The sequence below is a fragment of the Lepisma saccharinum genome, chromosome 28, assembly GCF_977018435.1.
Source record: "Lepisma saccharinum chromosome 28, izLepSacc3.1, whole genome shotgun sequence".
In the NCBI taxonomy this organism is placed as follows: Eukaryota; Metazoa; Arthropoda; class Insecta; order Zygentoma; family Lepismatidae; genus Lepisma; species Lepisma saccharinum.
Window position 1 is genome coordinate 20,627,521 of NC_139256.1, and position 26,015 is coordinate 20,653,535.

At 37.6% G+C, this 26,015-nt stretch overlaps 2 protein-coding genes across 2 annotated transcripts; both read left to right on the forward strand.

Moving 5' to 3' along the window:
* The first annotated feature begins 2,600 nt into the window (after positions 1-2,600).
* LOC145981027 (uncharacterized) lies at positions 2,601-9,999 on the forward strand. The gene is made up of 3 exons (XM_083114124.1): positions 2,601-2,657; positions 7,428-7,752; positions 9,874-9,999. Exons 1-2 carry the CDS (start codon positions 2,646-2,648, stop codon positions 7,734-7,736), a joined length of 321 nt encoding a protein of 106 aa, XP_082970250.1. The 5' UTR covers positions 2,601-2,645; the 3' UTR covers positions 7,737-7,752; positions 9,874-9,999.
* Positions 10,000-15,294: 5,295 nt separating this feature from the next.
* LOC145980841 (uncharacterized) lies at positions 15,295-19,944 on the forward strand. The gene is made up of 2 exons (XM_083113927.1): positions 15,295-15,361; positions 19,624-19,944. Exons 1-2 carry the CDS (start codon positions 15,350-15,352, stop codon positions 19,942-19,944), a joined length of 333 nt encoding a protein of 110 aa, XP_082970053.1. The 5' UTR covers positions 15,295-15,349.
* The last annotated feature ends 6,071 nt before the right edge of the window (positions 19,945-26,015 follow it).

Sequence of the window (26,015 nt, forward strand, 5' to 3'; positions counted from 1 at the left end):
AGAAAATCGAATCAAATCGAAAGGCGAGGAATATATACAGTAAAACCTCGTTAACCAACTAATGGGGAACAACGAAAGGCCGGATTAACTGAAATAACCTAAAATAACAGTAGAAAGTGCATTAAAACTCCGTTTATAGCAACTAAACACGTTCAATATGGTGTATTTAAAGGGCATAGGCCTAAGTACTTTATACAGTACAGAAAAATGTAAAGCAATACTGTACATACAATGCAGTATGTACATACGTGATACCCACATTTAAAACCTTGCATTCTGCTTCTTTTTTGCCTGTCCGGATGAAGCTAAGTCCGGCTTATCGGGGTCCGAATTAACGAGATTTTACTGTACTTCGAAATTGCGGCAATACCTCATTCAAAATACTGGAGATTTTTATTCTTGTTTTCTACTTTAAGAAGCTTTTCTTACTCTTTAGTCTAATCGAGATGGAGATGAATGATGCAAGGAACATTTACAAAGAAACACCCAAGTCCAGTTCGGAACTCAATCGGGAACTTTCAATGACGTCATTGCTAGTCCACGACCCATCGAAGCAGCACAAAATAAAGGGGAAGGTGTGTCTCTGAAGTACTGATACTCGGTGGCGTGCTCAACAAAGGGCTGAAGGGCCTTTCTAAACGTAGCTTATCACTAAAAAAATATAATCAAGAGAAATTAACAACACACATCTCTTACCAACTTATTTATTACTTGTTCATAAAATTTGCTGTGTCTCCTCGATGACGTTGTTGTAATGATGTCGCCTTGTAATCGATGGGTCCCGGGTTCGACTGGAGTGGATATACGTAAATTGCACAGTGGTTCGGATAACACTTAACTACATGCCAAATCGTATCCCAACTTACCTAACCTTTCCACAACACTTGATCTCCTTCTAACATGCCCCATATGTCATCTAAACACTGTTCTGTACCCCAGAATTGCTTTACAAATATGGATAACTCTATACTAAATTATCATTAAATTCAAATAAACGCATAATTGCAAAACACTCTCTAAATATTCATCTTTACTATTGTCTCAATATAATATATTAAGACATAAATTTACACACAAGGCCTGTAGGCAGTAGGATGGGTCTACCCACACTTCTTACGTGTCCATAGAAGCGATGAAAGGAAAAGGTTTGACTTAGACAATAACAGATGGCAGCACTAGTGACAAAGGATAAAACTAATTCTAACGAAGTAGAAAGGTCTAAAGGATAATTAAAATAAAGACAGGAATTAGATAATTACAATGAGTGATTGAATCAAGCCAAATGTGCAACAATGAATTACAAGAAAATAGGAAAATGTGAAAGATAGTTGACAAGTACACTTATGATATGAAAAAAAATCAAATAACATTGAGAATCGATTTCGTCTTCTGAACCTCTATAAGTTGAGACTTTTATTAACGCCCGTATTTTATTTCTTTCTGTTAACACTTAACTGTAGATCCAGTTCTGATCACCCTAACAAAGCATATAGTGGGTACAAATTTAAGATTTATTGATACGACACTTCTCACACACTATAAGGTTTGTTCTTTAGTGCATTTTATGCACAGATAGACTGATTTGGACTGGGCCTACAGTTTAAAGTGGGATTCAAGCCACTATGAGCCTCCACCGGGCGTCGAACCCGTGAACCCTTGAATTCAAATCAGCAGCGTTACCACTTCGACATCGGGGAGGCAACTCATACTTGACACTACAAGCAACACGAATGTTAAATTGGAGACATCTGAATGAGCAATGTTTGAATAACCAAGCCAGCAAACTTCTTCCTTAACTCTAGTTCAACCAAAACCCAATATTTCACGTAAGATGAAGCACAGACCTCCGTGGCGTAGTGGTTAGCACATCGCGTCCGAGTTCGAATCCAGGCTTGGGTATAGGTGTTGTTTGTGAGTGTCCCTTCATCAATTTCATCGTATTATCACTCATCCTCAGCCAAAAGTCGAAGAAAAGAGACGCTAAGTGACAACAAATGAAATGAAACGTACGATGAAGCATATTTGTACACCAATACGTAACTATTGACAAAAGATAAAGTGTTCCTAATATTTTGTCTGGAAAGTACAAATTCGTTTACGACACTCTACTTGCTAAAACGGAATATTCCTATTACTTAATTTCGGTACCTGGGCCACTGCCTTCGGGCGAGAAAAGGAAAAGAAATACATTTTTATGATGCGTTGAGCAATAGCTGCGAATACCGACAGAACAGGTAGCAATATCAAATCTGCGTAGCTTCAAGACCCAAAAAATTCCTTCTCCTCCATATGAGCGAATGCGTGTGTGTGATACCGGTCATGGTCCTCGGGTTTACAACATAGGTGGAGTTGAACTTGAAAGGTGCTATCCCGCCAAGTGGAGGAAAAGCAGGTCAGACCTACATTTTGTAAAAAGAATATTTTGATGGTCGAGATGACGCAGATTAGCCAAAAACGTTTTAGGGGGGGAGGAGGGGTGGTTCCTTCTTAGAACCCCTTTACCGGAGGCGTGGTCTAGAGCGAAAGTGAGCGGTGAGCAAATCGGGTATAAATACTGCCACATGTCTTCTGCCAATTCAGTTCACTTTTTGCAAGTGTGATATATCTTGAGACCGCAGTTCCCAGACAATAATTCTCACCTCATCATGAAGGTCTTGGTAAGCATGAGATCTCTTTGTCTCTTGGGATCGTTACATTTCTTCACTGCTTCAAGATCGATTTAGAAAACTATTTTCTATTTTCTACAAGTGATTTTGATTCTTTTAGAAGTATTTATTCCACCATGAATTAATATCTCTTCATTACAAAAAGGAATTTACCTTAAGTTCAAAGAATTCCAAAGATGGCAGGCTTTAGAAATTTGTCTCAAGAGCGAAATTGCTCACGTATGATCTGGCAAAAGAAAATACTACATGTATAATGTTATGCATTTTATCACCGTTCTGAATTTTAGTGATAACAGTTTTTGTTAGCATGCTAAATAATTTAAATAAAGTCATGTAAGTATGTATTATCGCGAGAAGTTGTGTTAAGCTATGAAAGAAAGAAATCATGGATAACGAAATTACGTCGAAATGCATTCTAATGTCATTTGTGTGTTATGATAAAGCTAGTTTGGGGCTGCGTTGGATTTAAGTGGTAGATAGCTTGCGGATCCTAGATGTGATGAACGGTGTTGCTCTCGGTGTCTGGTGAGGTGGCTAGCACGACGTTCTGCGAGGAGTAGTAAGCACAGTGAGCTACGACTCCATTGGTCCTTGGTTCGAATCCAGGTCTGGACATTGGTTGATTGATTTGGTTCATTTTGCTTCGCTTTTCTGCCACTTTTGGCTAATCGCGAAGATGAGGATGAGTGGTGATATGATGCAATTGATGAAGGGACACCAGTTAAGATCGCCCATGAGCAGACTGCGTCGGAGTGCGCTGTGCTAACTACTCCACCGCAGAGGTCGGCGCATCCTCATCGTTGCGATTTGCCTACGGAGGCAGCAAAGCGAGATAAAGCACGAAAAATGCAGATACAAGCAATGCAAAGAAAGCCACGAACGATTTTTCACGATTGATGAAGCGACACTCATGAAGAACACGGGTCGGAACTCGAACCTTCGAACTTGCGGTGGCGAAAAGCGACTTATGTCTGCTTCGACTACAAAAAAATCTATATGCCTTTATATACTCAAGTACTGCAAACTACCTTTGTAAATATTTAGTGTTGTGTGTCGTTCATTCAGTTGCTTGTACAGTAACGGACACTACTGGGTTGTAAAGTAAATGGAATTGTTACAACCCAGAAGTGTCCGTGACTGTACACAATATACTGCTTACGAACGAACATTATGTTCAGTTCTTTCATGCACAATAATCAAGGATACGCATCTTGCAATTTTACCAGTGCACTCGTTCTTTTCTTTCGTACATTATTAGTAAACAATGACTGCATTTTTCTTTTACTCATAGCTGTGCAATGGTCGCTATCCGAATTATTTAATGCGAGGTAAATAGTGCATACTTTAGAGGGTTAGCACTTAGTATTTACCCTACTCGAGACGAATCTAAGCAGAAAAATTACTAAATAATAAAGAAACATGAAAATTCAATGGTTTTTTTCTATTATGTGGGCGAAGTAAATTTCTTCACTTTTTTGTGTACTTTCAACTACCTGGAAATTGTAATAATTCTTTAGTTGAATACCCTTTCGTAATTTGTTTTATATCATAACAATGAAAACATATTAGACGACTTTCCATATAGACAAAAAGTACATCAATTATTTATTTATTTCATAGTTTAACACAACTTATTACAAAGAATACATTTTTCATTGGCTTCATGTAAACTATTTGGCACGCAAATAAGAACTCTCATTACTAAAATTCAGGACGGTGATAAATACTTAAACAATGTACAATTAGTATTATTCTCTGACAGATCATGTATGAGTATCTTCGATCTTGAAATTAATTTCTGAAGCCTGCCATCTTTGGAATACTTTGAACTAAAGGCAAATTTCTTTCTGTAATCAAGAGATATTAATGCACGTTGGAATGAATACTTCTGAAAGAATCAGACTGACTTGTAGAAGGTGAACTTGTTCGCAAGTACCATAAAAAGAAGTTCATTAACATGTTCAATGTTCAACCAATTAAGCTGGCACTGCCAAACAACTTTTAGAGACAATTCTTGGCATTTTAGAGCCACAGAACGACATATCCAATGTAATTATTCTTCGTTAAATGTAATTTATGTTGCTTTACATGCCCAAAACAGACTTTAACCTGAATGTATTACTAAAAAAACAAACCAGTAATTGGTAATTTGCGACTTGTTACTTTTAGTTTGTCGGACATGTGAATGTTTGTTTTCTATTTCTGACATGATGTTTGACCGGGAGGAAGGTAGTATAATATATTCGCATGCAGAGATATGTTAATTCAATTAGAGATATCTGTGGCCGAAGGTTCTGTGTTCGATTCTCCTTCAGGTATCGCTGTTCCACTTTGCTTCTACTTTTATTTATTCCATCCAATCTCATTCACCCTCATCGTCGCGATTAACCTAAAGTGTAAAACTACAATCAATTCTATTGGATTCAGTTTAAAGTGGGATATGATTCACTGTGAAATGTGCTTCCAGATGGTAGCACAACCTTGTCTAGGTAGCTTTTCTGCATATTTTGTCTAATCGTGACGATGGAGATGAATGATGACGAAGGAATACTTACTAAGAATCACACCTATGAGCACTTCAGGACTCGATCCTGGAACCTTCGTGAGTCGAATGCGTACTTAGGACGCTCAGCCACAAGTGGCTAATTGCAAGACCAGACCTGCAAGCACTTAGCTTGAATCAAACACGAGATAGTTTTAACATGAGTGTACGAAACTGTTGTAATTGTATTTTATTAAACAGTAAACCAAGACGTCACATCCATGAAATGGCGTTTTCCCCGTTGTGTGTTATATTTATTAATACAATTTCATTACAAAACTGAACAGTGGTAGTGGGTGCGTTTAGACCAAGCTTATTCTGCTTGCCAGAATAGGTTAGGTTAATCTAGTAATTTGTATCACGTGTTGGTCCGTCTTTGTTTGTTGCTTGTTGGGTGGTGAGTGAGTATTGGATTTATCAACTTTAGAGCTTAGTTAAGATGAATCGTGTTAGTGTGGAAATGCCAAATATTAGTGAATACATTTAGGGTTTATGTGTGTAATGGTGGAGCTGTTTAGTTAGCGGGTGTAAAGGGTAACATCAAAATGTCAGTGCCGCATGGACTCTCAGCCAGTGCGGTTCGTTTTGTTTCGTATATATATATATATCTTGTTTGACGTCCCTTCATCTACACTCTGTCCAAGTTATCTCTGGAGCGAGCGAATGAAATCAAGTCTCTGCGAAAGTAGTGATGCGAGACGGCTAAACCAATGAACACGTGAGAGAATTGCGTGGAGGGAAACAAGCGACTGCAGTGGCCAGCCTTCCCAGCAGCGTGTAGTGCTTCGATCTGCCCACCCCCTTTCTCTGCCGCCATGGGCGGCCTTCTTCTAAAGATATCTGAGCCAGGATATATATCTCATCTTATCACCATTCCTACTCAAACAATCAAACAGTTTAGTTCTGCAGCTCACCGCTCAGGAGATGATCCCCAACGGAAGTGCAGTGACGTAGCGACAGGCTACTCCACTATTAGGGTTGGGGGAGTGCACCCTGAGTGAGAAACACACGTGGGCTCGCTGTAACCGGTGCAGCGATACAAGACGTTCAGGTTTACCAGACGCCCTGTTTTACCTGGGCTAATCCTCTTTTTCGAGTCCTAAAAATGGTCCGGGCAGATTCTTAGGAGAATTTGCAAATGTTCTCTTTTCTGTTATTTACTTCAATTTCAAAGTAAAGAAATACGACACTCTCAGTTGCCAGAACAAAGCCAAGAAATTTTTCTTCCAACAAAGAAAAATTGTTGGACTTTTGCGTCTCTTCTGTTGTCGTCGCTCGTCGCGTAAGGTTTCGATTTCAAAGCATTTGTGATATCTACCACTGCTCATGGTGATCAGCAAGTTTCTAACAATAGGTAAGAATATGCGATACCCCGCGGCTTTCTTTCATTTGAGTTTCACGACATCGAAATTCAGAAATAAACAATAGTTTTGAACTGCTGTTGTCAGTGGAGAAGTGAAGTTATGTGAATCAGCGATCTGAACCATGCCGAAACGCAAATGTGATTTCAGTAACGACTTACCTTACAAAAACGGTTTCCTGACTTTAGGCCTGGAAGAAACAATTCCAAGGCAGAATGTCTTACAGAATGTGAATTTATGTTATTATTTTAAAGTAAGAGACCGAGTTTCACAAGCGCATAATATTATGGGCACAGTGAATAAATATTAGAATATTCAGACATTTGCCTGTAATGAGGCCTATTATTAGTTATACGGAAACGGAGTGAAATTGTTTTACAGGGGTGTGTGATCTATAAGCTCACCAAATGCCGTATATTCTTTTTAAAATTCTTTGAAATACAGTCTAAATAATGCACAGGATAAGCAATACAAAAGTATTCTGGCCACCGAAAGAAAAGCAGCAAACTGTTGCTGCGGACGCACGCTCTGCGTAATTGACGCAAATCAACTCCCACGCACTTCGAAAAGAATACTAGACAGCAGCGGAAGGCTTTCTGCTACCCCTAAAATCTGCAAATGGACCGGACCTTCCCTTCACCCCCGCTCCCCGTCTCCCCTCGTTTGGGGATCTTCTCGTGAGCGGTATTTGATTAAAGTTCAACTTATGTCGACTAGATGATGATAAGACGTTCAACTGGAATACTGTTGCCACTACTATTACCCTTATGCTGTGAATACAGGGTGTACTGATTTTGTTAGGCTTTTAAGGAAGAGGAAGGTGTGCAGCGACATAATAAAGTTCTTTCTTCTTTTCAGGCCGTTATCGTTTTGGCTCTCGCCGTCTTCGCTGCCGCCGAAGAGAAGAAGGAGAAGAGGGGAGTCCTTGGTCTCGGCTACGGATACGCCGGATACGCTGCCCCATACGCTGCTCCATACGCCGCCCCATACGCCGCCCCATACGCCGCTGTCGCCCATGCCCCAGTCGCCGTCGCCCACGCCGCTCCCCTCGCCGTTGCCCACGCCCCAGTCGCAGCTGTCGCCCACGCCCCAGTCGTCGCCCCAGCTGTGGCCCCAGTCGCCGCCACCTACGCCCACGCCCCTCTTGGTTTCGGCTACTACGGCTAAACTCTTCATCAAAAAGGTATGCTTCAATCACCCTTTTGGTGGAAAAGTACGTTGTTCTTTACGTAGGGTAGGATGGCTAAGTAGTACCAAGCAAGTTGTCCATCACCATGGGCGGAGTTTGAACTTTTGCTTTGGGAGGGGGTCAGACTCTGGGAGAAGCATATGATATACCTGAGGTTTATTGAATATCCCCTAGCTTATAAGGGGTTCGGAGGCCTACCCCTGAAAATTTAAAAAAAAAAAAACAACTTAAAAACACTTAGTTTTAGGCCTTTGAGATTCGCAAATGTTAAATTTCCTCCCCTAAGTAAACAAATATTAATTAGTATATTGGTTGTCAGTTTTAAAAAGCAAAACAGTACGATTATTTCATTTGCATTTCATTAAATTTTTATAGATACAATACTCGTATTACTTTTAAAACGTTACAGTACAATAGTAAGCTTCAGAAATTTAAGAAAAATTCAATTCAAAAGTTCTTTTGATGCCTCAGTAGTAACTGTTGACTCAACACAAAGTTATTTTTTAAGTTTTTCTTTCTTCAAACTGTACACATCAATCAAATCCCGCTTTGCGGCGCAATTATCGCACATGCCATCATGCCAAACGTCAAGATTTGCGGTATGGCTTCATAACAAAAATGTAGTAACTGAACTTAATCATGTGTTATTTTTTAGTCTTTTTTTTAATTAGATGGGGCCAGGCCCCCCTGACCCCTCCAGAACTCCGCCTATGTCCATCATCACGTTTACTCCCTTTGTTTCATGCAAAGAGAGCTTTAAGAACTGACACAAAACAACAATCAATCTGCTTACAACCTCTGAACCAGTATGCGTAACAATACAGTCCATAAAAATACATAGGATGAACATAAAAACCAACGAAAATAATCATGGACAATTTGCTGAGCAATACTTATGGATACCACTGTACAATACACTGGCTACGGATATAGATATTCTACCATAATACCCTCTTAGCAGCAGATAACACTACTTAATATTTATTTATTTATTTTACGAATTTGATTACATGGCAAAGTTAAGCCTACGATGTCTTCTCCTCCACTTAACCATCAATTGGGATCTTTTTTCACATCTATTCACTACCAAATAAATGCAATTCAACAAAAAAAAGGACTGCAGTTTATATACGCGGGCACACAGCAATTCAATCATTCATTCTTTTGGATCTTTTAAGCCGTTCTTTGTCCTTTATCGAAAAACAAAGCAAATGCATAAGCCTTTACGGTAAAAACATTTCTCATACATAACTATATTATCATCATGTTTGCTTCTTGAACTTTCAACTTTACATTTGACGATTTTTTCCACAACATACATTTCGTACACCTATACGCATAAATTATAAACTTCAATGCATACAATACAAATATATAGGTATAGCCATATATTCGTTTGTCATATATACATATAAACTTACATAAAATTATTTAATTTTAATATTCACTTTCATATATATAATTTCATATATATTCGTTCAGAAACGCAATGCATCTGGTGTATACAATAAGGAAACCAATTTAATTGGACAAGACATTTTCTTCTCATTGCACAAATCAGGCATTTCAAAATAATATGTTGAGTATCAACTCTAGAATAACTCCACTCACAATTTGCAAATGCTTATTCTAGATGAATGCTGATAAGTTATCGTTCACGCCACTTGACACAGCTGTAGTTAGTTCACACTAAGGTTTAGTATGTAGAGGTGGACCCGTGCGAACATTCATGTGACGTTACGGGGAAGTCCTCACAAATTTGCACAAAATAACAGTTCTATAGTGTTGTTTTCCATTTAAGGTAATGCAGATGTGAGGATTATTGTATAAAAGTGCTCATGTTACCATTATTCATAGATAAGGCATCCAAATGACATGTTCTTGGAAAATGCAGAAGGGATTCATTTGGTTGGATTTCATCTTAGTATATTTGTAATTCACTTCCATATACGGCGAGTTTGGAAAATATGTCATTCCAATTTTCCAAAACTCATAGTAAACATTGAGATTGTGTATAAGAAATCTGTTTATAAAATAACAGATTACATATTTTACATATGCAAAGTCGAAAGTTATTGTCAGAATTCACTAATTGTATTTTTTCTTAAATTTCAGTTACTTCACTCGTGATTTCTCAACGTACCACGAAAGCGGTTTAAAAAATCCTTCACCTGATAATTGGCATTCATCTTTCCGTCTGTCTCTTGTAAATTATTCATGTAAACTTTAAGCAATAAATTAATTTACAAGTAATATCATGTGTGTGTTTAAGCTAGCTAATCGAAAATTCGTAATCTGTATTATGCTTTAAGCAGAGTTCAACACAGTATAGTTAAGATTCAAATTATAATTTAATGGCGAAAGATATAACTTTTCACAACAATTCCATTTCAAGAGATAAACACTTCCATTCAGTGATACAGAGAGGTTCTCTTAGAGAACATTTATCTTGAGCAATGATTAGCACATGTCTTTGTTGAAATACTAAAAGTAATTTATTGACTGTTCTAAGATTGTAATGCAATTCTTTCTTTATACACACGATTAAGCCTATCTCTAAAACAATGTTTAAAATTTTCAATAATTAGTGCTTTAGGGCTCGAAATAAATTTTCCTTTACTTTGGTTTTGAACTTTCCAAAGTGTAACTTTTCATTGCAAGGAGTTCAACTGAGTCACGTGGTTCTTTCAAAACAGGACACAAGTGTTGTAATGCAGTGTTATGTGTAAAACGTTGTGTGAGCAAGAATTAATATGATTATTGTTTATTATTATGAGAATTTTTAACCCACAGAGCCGCTAACTTTGAAATTAATTGCATGTGCTCGCATTTTCAATCGTATAACAGCAAAGAGGTGAATTTTAAACGGATCTTTAAATATGAGTCATTATGATAATGCAATAGTGTCTATTAACATTAAATTTCCCGAATATTCTCTGAACGTTTGTACATTATTTTTAGGAAAACAGTCCAGAGTTCTCTTGCTTGATAATTCTTGTAGTGCCTTTAAATTGTGTCACACATAGTTTTCGAACACAACAAAATGAAATTTAGTAAATCACTTCAGTAGTTTCATGTCCGCCACGGGCTAATTGCGAAAGACTGTTACTTGTCCATGGTTTTGTAACTTGAAGGTTTCGTCCAACAATTTGATGCCACTTGCAACTCCCACATTCGCTTTTCAATATACAGTAAAACCTCGTTAATCCGGATCGCGATAAGCCGGACTTCGCTTAATCCGAACATGCATAAGGGAAGAGAAAAAGCAGAATGCAAGGTTTTAAATGTGGCAAGAAGTCAACAAGAGAACTTCCCACTGATGAAATTCTGTTTCCCGCAGACTTTGTACTGTAGCTATAGTGTATTTAGGCCTATGCCCTCTAAATACACCAAAATAAACGTGTTTTGTTCCTATAAACGGAGTTTTAATGCACTTCCTACTGTTCTTTTAGGTTATTTCAGTTAATTTCGTTAAACCGGTCAACTTATCTCCCCATTAGTCCGGATTAACGAGGTTTTACTGTACTATGGTAAACATCCTTATCTAGACATTGTTCTTGTTTTAATATCTGCATACTGCCAAACGTCATTGTTTCACATTCTAGTGACACATGATATTCAAAGAACATTACAAGCTGACATTACGATCAGGTAATTGTTTTTTCTGAAGATTAATAATATTGCAATTTCAACAGTTCTGTGCAAGTAATTTCTAGCATAGCCTAATCCATTGGTTCTCAACCTTTGAAAATTAGTTTCTTTAAAAGTCGATGCCCCGATTACAACAATTTCACTCGTCAGTTGCTTTCCATTTTCTAAAACTTTATACGTTGATTAATATGCACTCTTGAAATTTAATATTAATAAATAATGGTACAGTAAAACCGTTAATTTTGAGTTATGGGGGATAAGTTGACCGGTTTAACGAAAGTTCGGATTAATGAAAATAACCTAAAAGAACAGTAGAAAGTGCATTAAAACTCCGTTTATATCAACAAAACACGTTTATTATGGAGTATTTAAAGGGCATAGACGACAGTATAAAGTCTGTGAGACACATAATTTCATCAGTGGTTGACTGCCTTTCATTGGGAGGTTCTCTTGTTGACTTCTAGCCACATTTAAAACCTTGCATTCTGCTTTTTTTCGTACCCTTTTGGCTTTCCGGAGTAGAAGTCCGGCTTATCGGCGTCCGGATTAACGAGGTTTTACTGTATATTAATAAAGGGTATTAGCTCGATTAGGTCTAGGCTAGTTGGCAAACATAAAATTTGGTTTAAATTAGTTGAGAACGACTGGGTATAATGGAATCTTCTAGTTTCCCCTGTTCAATTTCATTAAATTCATTGGATGTGGAGATTTCGGGACAGATAAATTCCAACCAATTGGCATATTTCCACTTCAGTATATTTGTTAATGAAAATTTCTGAGCAAACTGAATTGACTGTGGTGCCCGTCCGTCATCTTTCAAATTTGGAAGCGCGAAGTAACCTAACACTCGTCCCCGGTTAGATTGCTTGATCCATCACCGCCACTGTAGCATTTTTCTGTTATAGCAGTCGAACACGAACCCGAACGAAACAACATCTTTCAAAGAATCTAGGGCAATTGCGATGAAGCCAAAATCACTGACAATTGCAATGATTTTGATGGTGGTCATTTTACAAATTATATGTATATTATGTTAGAAACTGTTCAACATATGCTGACATTGTAACAATATTTGAAACTTCAAGTAGGCCTAGACCTAAATTTAGCATATTTGTGGTTTATAAATGTACGCTAGATAAAGGAGTATACAACAAGAAACACTTTCTTTAACCTGAGAAACAATGATGACAGACATAAAACGCATCTTCTTTCGCCACCCGTCACACTCTATACACTGTACCCACTCCCTTCCTTCATCTTCATATGCCTGTTGCAACTTACCTCTCACCCACTTTATTTAACAGAAGGACGAAAATGTCTTCAACATGAATCTCATTGTAATCATGGCTGTTATTCTTTTACAGGTGAAAGTACATGTGTATCATTAATAGCAACATAGTCAACGACAGTTACTTGTCCTAGTCGTCAGTCACTTCAAAATAAATTATTCAAATTTTACTCGCCTGGTCTGAAAACAGCAATTCTTCTTTCCTGTAACTGTTATCAGATCGCGTGCACCAACAATCTAGAACATTTCTTCCACCACGAAATGCGCATGCGCGAAGGCAAGTTCGTTGTCGTAACTCTCCACGTTGAGGAGATATTAACAGCGTTGCAACCTACCCCTGTTGCAACTAGCCCCCGCTTTCCTAATGGTAGGACAATTGCAAGGATCAGGACCTAACCTAACCTAACCAAAGGCGCCACAGAACTAATATGCTTTAGAAGGTTGGAACAACAAAATAAATAGGTGGCTTGTTCTGGCCTGCGTCAAGAGCCAAGCAGAAGACACCAACATCCAGTACATGCGGATGGAACTTAACCTAGTAGAAGGGCAGAAATAGAAGAAGCGTGACATTAAAATCGACAAGAGAGTTGGAAAGTGGTGGAAACGGGTAGCTTCAAAAGGTGTCTGTCTGTTTGCTCAAAGACTTGATTGAACCAAATTCAGAGCCGAGAATATCAATATTTCACATATTCTCTTGTAAGAGGTATTGTACAGGGTGTTAAGTCACCCATATTAAAAATGTCATCGCAATTGTCCGACTACCAAATGTACCCTTTCAAAGTAGTTCCCAGCTCGGGCTGCAAGTCGCTTTACCCTTCCGGCTCTAAGTCGAGAAAGTCAAAATTCAAATTTGGAGGCTGCAGGGAGGACAGTCACCTCTCATCGTCTTTGAATTCTCACCAGCATTGTCCAGAAGGAATTTGCTCTTGTCGCTGGAGAGCCCTGAGCGAAAGGCCTTCTTTCCTGATGGTTGCCAGCTCGGGTTGCAAGTCGATAACTTCAGGGGAACCTCTCGCGGCCCGGTTCAATTGACGCCAAGGTGCGGCGGTTGAGAAACACTTGCCTAAACAATAACTTACCTTGAACTATCAACAGATATATACATTTGAATGACCATACATTTTTGATTTGATTTGATTTTAAAATTTTGGGTGCGTCAGCACTTAAGCTATTTGCACCCGTCACATTATACGGGGTTCAGCCCCTTATCTTTACAAAGAACAACTCTAACGTTGCATAAGTAAAATCTTAAAAGCTTAAAATGTTCTGACTTCCGTTAAAAGCTGAGGCTGTAAAGGGCCCTCAGCACACACAAGGACAAAAAACAGGACAACACACACAAAATTATACTGGCCCGAGTGCTAGTCACCAGAGCCTCGTGCGTCTGCAAAACGCAGTCCAGGGTGTACTAACGTGGAAGTGACGTTGACAGTTGGGTGTACTACGTGGAAAATCACCCCTTACACCCCCGAATGACCATTTCAAAGGTTATTTTATACATATATTTTAGAACGTCCAAACTTGTATATTGCAAACAAATCACGAATATACGTTGCAGAAACATTGTCGCCATAGGCGTAACTTGGGACCTAATTTTGAGGAGGGCAGAATGATATAAGGAAAAGATTTGACTTAGACAATAACAGATGGCAGCACCAGTGATAAAGGATAAAATTAATTTTAACAAAGTGGAAAGGTGTGAAGGATAATTAAAACAAAGATAAAAAGTTAGATAATTATAATGGAGTGATTGAATAAAGTCGAATTTGCAAACAATGAATTATAAGAAAAGAGGTAAATGTGAAAGATAGTTGACAAGTACACTTAGGATATGTATAAAAAATCAAAGAACTTTGAGAATCGATTTCGATTTTCATTTTTTGCACCTCTTGAAGTCTACACCATCGTTAACACTTGACTTTTATTTACTTCTGTTTACACTTAACTGCAGATCCAGTTCCGATCACCCTAACAAACCATATAGTGGGTACAAAATTTAAGATTTATTGATACGCCACTTCTCACGCACCATCAGGTGTGTTTTTTAGTGCATTTCATGCACAGATAGACTGATTTGGACTGGGCCTAACGTTTAAAGTGGGATCCAAGCCACTATGAGCCTCCACCGGGCGTCGAACCCGGGAACCCTTGAATTCAAATCAGCAGCGTTACCACTTCGACATCGGGGAGGCAACTCATACTTGACACTACAAGCAATACGAATGTTAAATTGGAGACAACTGAATGAGCATATTTGTACACCGATACATAGCTATTGACAAAAAAGAAAGTGTTCCTAATATTTTGTCTGGAAAGTTCAATAAATTTTTATGATGCGTTGAGCAATAGCTGCGAATACCGTCAGAACAGGTAGCAATAACAAATCTGCTTAGCTTCAAGACCCAAAAAATTCCTTCTCCTCCATATGAGCGATGGTCGAGATGACGCAGATTAGCCAAAAACGTTTTAGGGGGGAAGGAGGGGTGGTTCCTTCTTAGAACCCCTTTACCGGAGGCGTGGTCTAGAGCGAAAGTGAGCGGTGAGCAAATCGGGTATAAATACTGCCATTTGTCCTCTGCCAATTCAGTTCACTTTTTGCAAGTGTGATATATCTTGAGACCGCAGTTTCCAGACAATAATTCTCACCTCATCATGAAGGTCTTGGTAAGAATTATACGAGATTTCTTTGTCTTTTGGGATTGTTACGCTTCACCGTTTCATGATCGACTTAGAAAACTATTTTCTATCTTCTACAAATGATTCTGATTCTTTTAGAAGTATTTATTCCACCATGAATTAATATTTCATCGTTACAGAAAGAAATTTGCCTTTAGTTCAAAGAATTCCAAAGATGGCAGGCTTTAGAAATTTGTCTCAAGAGCAAAATTACTCACACATGATCTGGCAAAAGAAAATACTACATGTATGATGTTATGCATTTTATCACCATTCTGAATTTTAGTGATAACAGTTTTTGTTAGCATGCTAAATAATTTATATAAAGTCATGTAAGTATGTATTATCGCGAGAAGTAGTGTTAAGCTATGAAAGAAAGAAATCATGGATAATGAAATTGACTACGTCGAAATGCATTCTAATGTCATTTGTGTGTTATGATAAAGCTAGTTTGGGGCTGCGTTGGTTTTAAGTGGTAGATAGCTTGCGGATCTTAGAAGTGATGAACGGTGTTGCTCTCGGTGTCTGGTGAGGTGGCTAACACGACGTTCTTCGAGGAGTAGTAAGCACAGTGAGCTACGACTCCATTGGTTCGAATCCAGGTCTGGACATTGGTTGATTGATTTGGTTCATTTTGCTTCGCTTTTCTGCCACTCTTGGCTAATCGCGAATCTGAGGATGAGTGATGATATGATGGAATTGATGAAGGGACATAAGATCGCCCATGAGCAGACCGCGTCGTAGTGGGCTGTGCTAACTACTCCACCACAGAAGTCGGCGCATCCTCATCGTTGCGATTTGCCTAGGGAGGCAGCAAAGCGAGATAAAGCACGAAAAATGCAGATACAAGCAATGCAAAGAAAGCCACGAACGATTTTTCACGATTGATGAAGCGACACTCACGAAGAATATGGGTCGGAACTCGAACCTTGGAACTTTCGTAGCGAGAAGCGACTTATTTCTGCTTAGACTAAAAAAAAATCTATATGCCTTTATATATATTCAAGTACTGCAAACCACCTTTGTAAATATTCAGTGTTGTGTGTCGTTCATTCAGTTGCTTGTACAGTAACGGACACTTCTGGGTTGTAAAGTAAATGGAATTGTTACAACCCAGAAGTGTCCGTGACTGTACACAATATACTGCTTACGAACGAACATTATGTTCAGTTCTCTCATGCACAATAATCAAGGATACGCATCTTGCAGATTTTCCAGTGCACTCGTTCTATTCTTTTGTGCATTATTAGTAAACCATGACGGTATTTTTCTCTTAAACATAACTGTGTAATGGTCGCTATTCCAAATATTAAATGCGAAGTAAATAGTGCATACTTTATAGGGTTAGCACTTAGTATTTACCCTACTCGAGACGAATCTAAGCAGAAAAACTTTCTTCACTTTTTTTTGTACTTTCAACTACCTGGAAATTGTAATAATTCTTTAGTTGAATACCCTTTCGTAATTTGTTTTATATCATAACAATGAAAACATAGTAGACGACTTTCCATATAGACAAAAAGTACATCAATTATTTATTTATTTTATAGTTTAACACAACTTATTACAAAGAATACATTTTTCATTGGCTTCATGTAAACTATTTGGCACGCAAATAAGAACTCTCATTACTAAAATTCAGAACGGTGATAAATCCTTAAACAATGTACAATTAGTATTATTCTCTGACGGATCATGTATGAGTATCTTCGATCTTGAAATTAATTTCTGAAGCCTGCCATCTTTGGAATACTTTGAACTAAAGGCAAATTTCTATCTGTAATGAAGAGATATTAATGTACGTTGGAATGAATTCGTCTGAAAGAATCATATTGACTTGTAGAAGGTGAACTTGTTCGCAAGCATCATAAAAAGAAGTTCATTAACATGTTCAATGTTCAACCAATTAAACTGGCACTGCCAAACAACTTTTAGAGCCACTTCTTGGCATTTTAGAGCCACAGAATGACTTACCCAATGTAATTATTCTTCGTTAAATGTAATTTATGTTGGTTTACATGCCCAAAACAGACTTTAACCTGAATGTATTACTAAAAAAAACAGTAATTGGTAATTTACGACTAGTTGCTTTTAGTTTGTCGGACATGTGAATGTTTGTTTTTTATTTCTGACATGATGTTAGACCGGGAGGAAGGTAGTATAATATATTCGCATGCAGAGATATGTTAATTAAATTAGAGACATCTGTGGCCGAAGGTTCTGTGTTCGATTCTCCTTCAGGTATCACTGTTCCACTGTGCTTCCACTTTTATCTATTCCATCCAATCTCATTCATCCTCATCGTCGCGATCAACCTAAAGTGTAAGACTACAATCACTTCTATTGGATTCAGTTTAAAGTACGATATGATTCACTGTGAATTGTGAGTCCACAAAAGTACCCCAACCATGTCTAGGTAACTTTTCTGCATACGTTGTCTAATCGTGACGATGGAGATGAATGATGATGAAGGAATACTTACTAAGAATCACACCTATGACCATATCAGGACTCGATCCTGGAACCTTCGTGAGTCGAATACGTACTTAGGACGCTCAGCCACAGGTGGCTAATTGCAAGACCAATCCTGCAAGCACTTAGCTTGAATCAAACACGAGATAGTTTTAACATGAGTGTACGAAACTGTTGTAATTGTATTTTATTGAACAGTAAACCAAGACATCACATCCATGAAATGGCGTTTCCCTCGTTGTGTGTTATCTTTATTAATATAATTTCATTACAAAACTGAACAGTGGTAGTGGGGTGTGAGTTTAGACCAAGCTTATTCTGCTTGCCAGAATAGGTTAGGTTAATCTAGTAATTTGTATCACGTGTTGGTCCGTCTTTGTTTGTTGCTAGTTGGGTGGTGAGTGAGTAAATGGATTTATAAACTTTAGAGCTTAGTTAATATGAATCACGTTAGTGTGCAAATACCAAATATTAGTGAATACATTTAGGGTGTATGGGTGTAAAGGTGGAGCTGTTTAGTTAGCGGTAACATCAAAACGTCAGCGTTGCCGCCTGGACTCTCAGCGAGTGCGGTTCGTTTCGTGTCGTCCATATATCTTGTTTGACGTTCCTTCATCTACACTCTGTCCAAGATAACTCTGGAGCGAGCGAACGAAATCAAGTCTGCGAGAGCTGTGACGCGAAGGCTCCACCAATGAACACGTGAGAGAATTGCGTAGAGGGAAAGAAGCGACTGCAGTTACCAGCTTCCAAGCAGCATGTAGTGCTTCGCTCTGTCCACTCGATGCCTCCCCACCCCCTTTCTCTGCCGTCATGGGCGGCCTTCCTCTAAAGATAACTGAGCCAGGATATATCTAATCTTATCACTAGGGCCCAGGACTTTATGTCATAACATATTTTTCATTTGGCTTCGGATCTAATATTGGGGTGAGATCTTTACATATCTGATGAAAATCAGCCGAAATAGACAAACTTGAGAAAGCATATTTTGACATATTTCACCAATTTCGCGTTTTTACAACATATTTCTTCAATTTTGTTGTAATAAGACATATTTCTGTATAATTTGGTAATTCTCTCGCACATGATCGGTTATTTCATAATTTTTTTTCTTCGTAGCTTTAGCACGACGGTTAGTTCATATTGTCGATGGCAGGATATGGAAAGGTGCCGTTATTTCTTAGTACAGAACAATAATACCACACTTTTTTTTTATCCCCCGACAATTGATAGCCATGTAAACATTATTGAGGAAAAATATTCTCTCCCGTTGTTGCACGGGAAGTAAAGAAGTTTCGTTCTAATTTCTTTGCCTTTTTCGCTTTTCACAAAAATCAGTCAAAAGTAAAAATAACATTCGGTACATTACAGCCCCTACTATACTCTATCGGGTATGGGGGATATTCGAGAGTAGCTATTGTTGTGCATATTTTTGGCTTTACTGGGAATATTTCTGCATTTTTCTGACATATTTGTAATTTTTCATGACATATTTTCGAATTTATATGACATAATTACATACATATTTTACAGTTTTATAGGACATAAAGTTCCGAGCCCTACAGTTATCACCATTCATACTCAAACAATCAAACAGTTTCGTTGTATTTGATTAAAATGCAACTTATGTCGACTAGATGATGATAAGACGTTTAATTGGAATACTGTTGCCACTACTATTACCCTTACGCTGAAAATACAGGGTGTGCTGATCTTGTTAGGCTTTTTACGAAGAGGAAGGTGTGAAGCGACATAATAAGCTTCTTTTTTCTTTTCAGGCCGTTATCGTTTTGGCTCTCGCCGTCTTCGCTGCCGCCGAAGAGAAGAAGGAGAAGAGGAGAGTCCTTGGTCTTAGCTACGGATACGCCGGATACGCTGCCCCATACGCTGCTCCATACGCCGCCCCATACGCCGCTGTCTCCCACGCCCCAGTCGCCGTCGCCCACGCCGCTCCCCTCGCCGTAGCCCACGCCCCAGTCGCCGCTGTCGCCCACGCCCCAGTCGCCGCTGTCGCCCACGCCCCAATCGTCGCCCCAGCTGTGGCCCCAGTCTCCGCCACCTACGCTCACGCCCCTCTTGGTTTCGGCTACTACGGCTAAACTCTTCATCAAATAGGTATGCTTCAATCACCCTTTTGGTGGAAAAGTACGTTGTTCTTTACGTAGGGTAGGATGCCTAAGTAGTACCAAGCAAGTTGTCCATCAGTCCATGGGCGGAGTTTGAGCTTTTGCTTTGGGAGGGGGCCAGACTCTGGGAGAAGCATATGATGTACCTGAGGGTTATTGAATATCCCCTAGTTTATAAGGGGTTCGGAGGCCTACTCCTGGAAATTAAAAAAAAAAACTACAACTTTAAAACACTTAGTTTTAGGCCTTTTAGATTTGAAAATGTTAAATTTCCTCGCCTAAGTAAACAAATATTAATTAGTGTATTGGTTGTCAGTTTTAAAAAGCAAAACAGAACGATTATTGCATTTTGCATTTCGTTAAATTTTTATTGATACAATACTCGTATTACTTTTAAAAAGTTACGGTACAATTGTAAGCTTCAGAAATTTTAGAAAAATTCAATTGAAAAGTTATTTTGATGCCCCAGCAGTAACTGTCGACTCAACACAAAGTCATGTTACGTTTTTCTTTCTTCAAACTGTACACATCAATCAAATCGTCTAACACCCGCTATTGCGGCGCAATTACCGCACATGCCATCATGCCAAACGTCAAGATTTGCTATAAGCATTAATAACAAAAATGTAGTAACTGAACTTAATCATGTGTTATTAATCATGGACAATTTGCTGAGCAATACTTATGGATACCACTGTACAATACACTGGCTACGGATATAGATATTCTACCATAATGCCCTCTTAGCAGCAGATAACACTACTTAATATTTATTTATTTATTTATTATACGAATTTGATTACATGGCAAAGTTAAGCCTACGATATCTTCTCCTCCACTTAACCACCAATTGGGATCTTTTTTCACATCTATTCACTACCAAATAAATGCAATTCGACCAAAAAAGTGCTACAGTTGATATACGCAGACACACAGCAATTCAATCATTAATTCTGTTGGACCTGTTGTAGCTTTTAAGCCGTTCTTTGTCCGTTATCGAAAAACAAAGCAAATGCATAAGCCTTTACGGTAAAAAAATTCTGATACATTAACTATATTATCATCATGTTTGCTTTTTGAACTTTCAACTTTACATTTGACGATTTTTTCCCCAACATACATACATAAATTATAAACTTCAATGCATACAACACTAATATATAGGTATACACATTTATTCCTTCATCATATATACATATAAACGTACATAAAATTAGTTAATTTTAATCTTCACTTTCATATACATCATTTCATATTAATTCGTTCAGAAACGCAATGCATCTGGTGTATACAATAAGGAAACCAAATTAATTGAACAAGACACTTTCTTCTCATTGCACAAATCAGGCATTTCAAAATAATATATTGAGTATCAACTCTAGAATAACTCCACTCACAATTTGCAAATGCTTATTCTAGATGAATGCTGATAAGTTATCGTTCACGCCACTTGACACAGCTATAGTTAGTTCACACTAAGTTTTAGTATGTAGAGGTGGACTCGTCCGAACATTCACGTGACGTTACTGGGAAGTCATCATAAAGTTGCACAAAATAACAGTTCTATAGTGTTGTTTTCCATTTAAGGTAATGCAGATGTGAGAATTATTGCATAAAAGTGCTTATGTTACCATTATTCATAGATAAGACATCCAAATGACGTAACATGTTCTTGGAAAATGCAGAAGGGATTCATTTGGTTGGATTTCATCTTAGTATATATGTAATTCACTTCCATATACGGCGAGTTTGGAAAATATGCCATTCCAATTTTCAAAAAATCATAGTAAACATTGAGATTGTGTATAAGAAGTCTGTTTATAAAATAACAGATTACATATTTTACATATGCGAAGTCGAAAATTATCGTCAGAATTCACTAATTGTATTTTTTCTTACATTTCAGTTACTTCACTCGTGATTTCTCAACGTACCACGAAAGCGGTTTAAAAAATCCTTCACCTGATAATTGGCATTCATCTTTCAGTCTGTCTCTTGTAAATTATTCATGTAAACTTTAAGCAATAAATTAATTTACAAGCAGAATCATGTGTGTGTCTAAGCTAAGCTTATCGAAAATTCGTAACCTGTATTATGCTTTAAACAGAGTTCAACACAGTATAGTTAAGATTCAAATTATAATTTAATGGCGAAAGATGTAACTTTTCACGACAATTCCATTTCAAGAGATAAACACTTCCATTCAGTGATACAAAGAGATTCTCTTAGAGAACATTTATCTTGAGTAATGATTAGCACATGTCTTTGTTGAAATACTAAAAGTAATTTATTGACTGTTCTAAGATTGTGATGCAATTCTTTCTTTATACACATGTTTTCATACACGATTTAGCCTATCTCTAAAACAATGTTTAAAATTTTCAATATGCTTTAGGGCTCGAAATAAATTTGCTTTTACTTTAGTTTGAACTTTCTAAAGTGTAACTTTTCATTGCAAGGAGTTCAACTGAGTCACGTGGTTATTTCAAAACAGGGCACAGTGTTGTAATCAGTGATGTGCGTCTACGCGTAAACAACGATAGTCTACATTATACACGTAGACTATTTTATACCCGTAGATTACGTAATCTATGTAAACAACATGGCGAAAGGTGATAACTTAGCAAAGGGCGCCGTGGAATTAGAAGAAAATTATACTACGTATCAGTTGCTGATGTGTGAAGAGAACCTTTCATACTCTTTCTTCCAAATTCGAACAATTTCTCACCTAGGAAGAAACCTAATATAAGAAATATTCTAGTGCTTTATGGGAAAAGACCACTCTTGCCTCACGACTGTCATCTGTTGTTGTTTTTGCATACTTTTTATCTTCCTCCATAGTTGATAATAGAAGAGAAGAGAAATTTTGTTGTAAATAGGATTCTTTCCATTTCGTTAGGAACCAATACAGTTGAAAATATCACTTTCCTTTCATAAAACCCTTGAAAATTAATTCTAATGCACTTTAGATTGTCTACGTAGTCTATGTAAACTACAACCCAATGTAATCTACGCGTAGATTACGTGTAGACAACGCATGTAGACGTAGACTTATAGTCTACGGCACATCACTGGTTGTAATGCAGTGTTATGTGTAAAACGTTGTGCGAGCAAGAATTAATGGGATTATTGTTTATTATTATGAGTATTTTTAACCCACAGAACCGTTAATTTTGAAATGAATGTTATGTGCTCGCATTTTCAATCGTGTAACAGCAAAGAGGTGAATTTGTATTTATATTTAAAAACGGATCTTTAAATATGAGTCATTATGATAATGCAATAGTGTATATTAATACAAAATTCTCCGAATATTCTCTGAAAGCTTGTATATTGTTTTTAGGAAAACAGTCCAGAGTTCTGTTGCTTGATAATTCTTGTATTGCCTTTAAATTGTGTCACAAATAGTTTTCGAACACAACAAAATGAAATTTAGTAAATCACTTCAGTAGTTTCATGTCCGCCACGGGCTAATTGCGAAAGACTGTTACTTTTCCATGGTTTTGTAACTTGAAGTTGTCGTCCAACAGTTTGATGCCACTTGCAACTCACACATTGGATTTTCAATATACAGTAAAACCTCGTTAATCCGGATTGCGATAAGCCGGACTTGGCTTAATCCAGACATGCAAAAGGGAAGAAAAAAAGCAGAATGCAAGGTTTTAAATGTGGCTAGAAGTCAACAACAGGACTTCCCAAAGAAAGGGCAGTCAACCACTGATGAAATTCTGTTTCCCGCAAACTTGGTACTGTGGGTATAGTGGATTTAGTCCTATGCCCTTTAAATACACCATAATAAACGTGTTTTGTTGCTATAAACGGAGTTTTAATGCACTTTCTACTGTTCTTTTAGGTTATTTCAGTTAATTTCGTTAAACCGGTCAACTTATCTCCCCATTAGTCCGGATTAACGAGGTTTTACTGTACTATGGTAAACATCCTTATCTAGACATTGTTCTTGTTTTAATATCTGCATACTGCGAAATGTCATTGTTTCACATTCTAGTGACACATGACATTCAAAGAACATTACAAGCTGACATTACCATCAGGTAATTGTTTTTCTGAAGATTAATAATATTGTAATTTCAACAGTTCTGTGCAAGTAATTTCTAGCATAGCCTAATCCATTGGTTCTCAACCTTTGAAAATTAGTTTTCTAAAAGTCAATGCCCCGATTACAAAAATTTCACTCGTCAATTGCTTTCCATTTTCTAAAACTTTATACGTTAATTAATATGTACTCTTGAAATTTAATATTAATAAATAATGGTACAGCAAAACCTTGTTGATCCGGATTGATGGGGGGGATATGTTGACCGGTTTAATGAAAGTACTGATTAACTGAAATAACCTAAACGAACAGTAGAAAGTGCATTAAAACTCAGTTTATAGCAACAAAATTACGTTTACTGTGGAGTATTTAAAGGGCATAGGCCTAAATACACTATACCTACAGTACAAAATCTGCGAGAAACAGAATTTCATCAGCGGTTGACTGCCTTTTATTTGAGAAGTTCCCTTGTTGACTTCTAGCCACATTTAAAACCTTGCATTCTGCTTTTTTCCCTACCCTTTTGGCTTTTCGGAGTAGAAGTCCGGCTTATCGGCGTCCGGATTAACGAGGTTTCACTGTATATTAATAAAGAGTACTAGCTCGATTAGGTCTAGGCTAGTTGGCAAATATAAAATTTGGTTTAAATTAGTTGAGAACGACTGGGTATAATGGAATCTTCTAGTTTCCCCTGTTCAATATAATTAAATTAATTGGAAGTGGAGATTTCGGGACAGATAAATTCCAACCAATCAGCATATTTCCAGTTTAGTATATTTGTTAATGAAAATTGCTGCGCGAACTGAATTGACTGTGGCGACCGTCCGTCATCTTTCAAATTTGGAAGCGCGAAGTAACCTAACACTCCCCTCCGGTTAGATCGCTTGATCCATCACCGCCACTGTAGCATTTTTCTGTTATAGCAGTCGAACACGAAACCGAACGAAAAACAATTGCAATGATTTTGATGGTGGTCATTTTACAAATTAGGGGAGGTGGCGGCTAGTTGCAACACATTTAAAATTTTCAACTTCAAAAAATTGTATAATTTTTGCTTTTGAACATACGTAGAAACTTTATAGTTGAACGGCGGGATACATTCCACTTGCACAGAAAATTTGAGAACCTCGACACTCATGTACTTTTCTTGGAAATTTAAAATTTCCAAACACCTAACTTTTGTTGCAGCACGTGGAAACATAAATGAAAGTAAGAACGAAATCTTAATTTATTTAACAAATGATACAAAAAACGATATGAATATTATGTTAGAAACTGTTCAACATATGCTGACATTGTAACAATATTGTAAACTTCAAGTAGTCCTAGACCTAAATTTAGCATATTTGTGGTTTATAAATGTACGCTAGATAAAGGAGTATACAACAAAAGAAACACTTTCTTTAATCTGAGAAACAATGATGACGGACATAAAACGCATCTTCTTTCGCATATTTCTTGAAATGTACCCAGTCGTCACACTCTATACACTGTACCCACTCCCTTCCATCATCTTCATATGCCTGTTGCAACTTACCCCTCACCCACTTTACTTAACAGAAGGACGAAAATGTCTTAAACATGAATCTCATTGTAAATATGGCTGTTATTCTTTTACAGGTGAAAGTACATGTGTATCATTAATAGCAACATAGTCAACGACAGTTACTTGTCCTAGTCGCCAGGCACTTCAAAATAAATTATTCAAATTTTACTCGCCTGGTCTGAAAACAGCAATTCTTCTTTCCTGTAACTGTTATCAGATCGCGTGCACCAACAATTAGAACGTTTCTTCCTCCACGAAATGCGCATGCACAAAGGCAAGTTCGTTCTCGTAACTCTCCACGTTGAGGAGATATTAACAGTGTTGCAATCTACCCCTGTTGCAACTAGCCCCCGCTTCCCCTAATGGTAGGACAAATAGGTGGCTTGTTCTGGCCTGCGTCAAGAGCCAAGCAGAAGACACCAACATCCAGTATATGCGGATGGA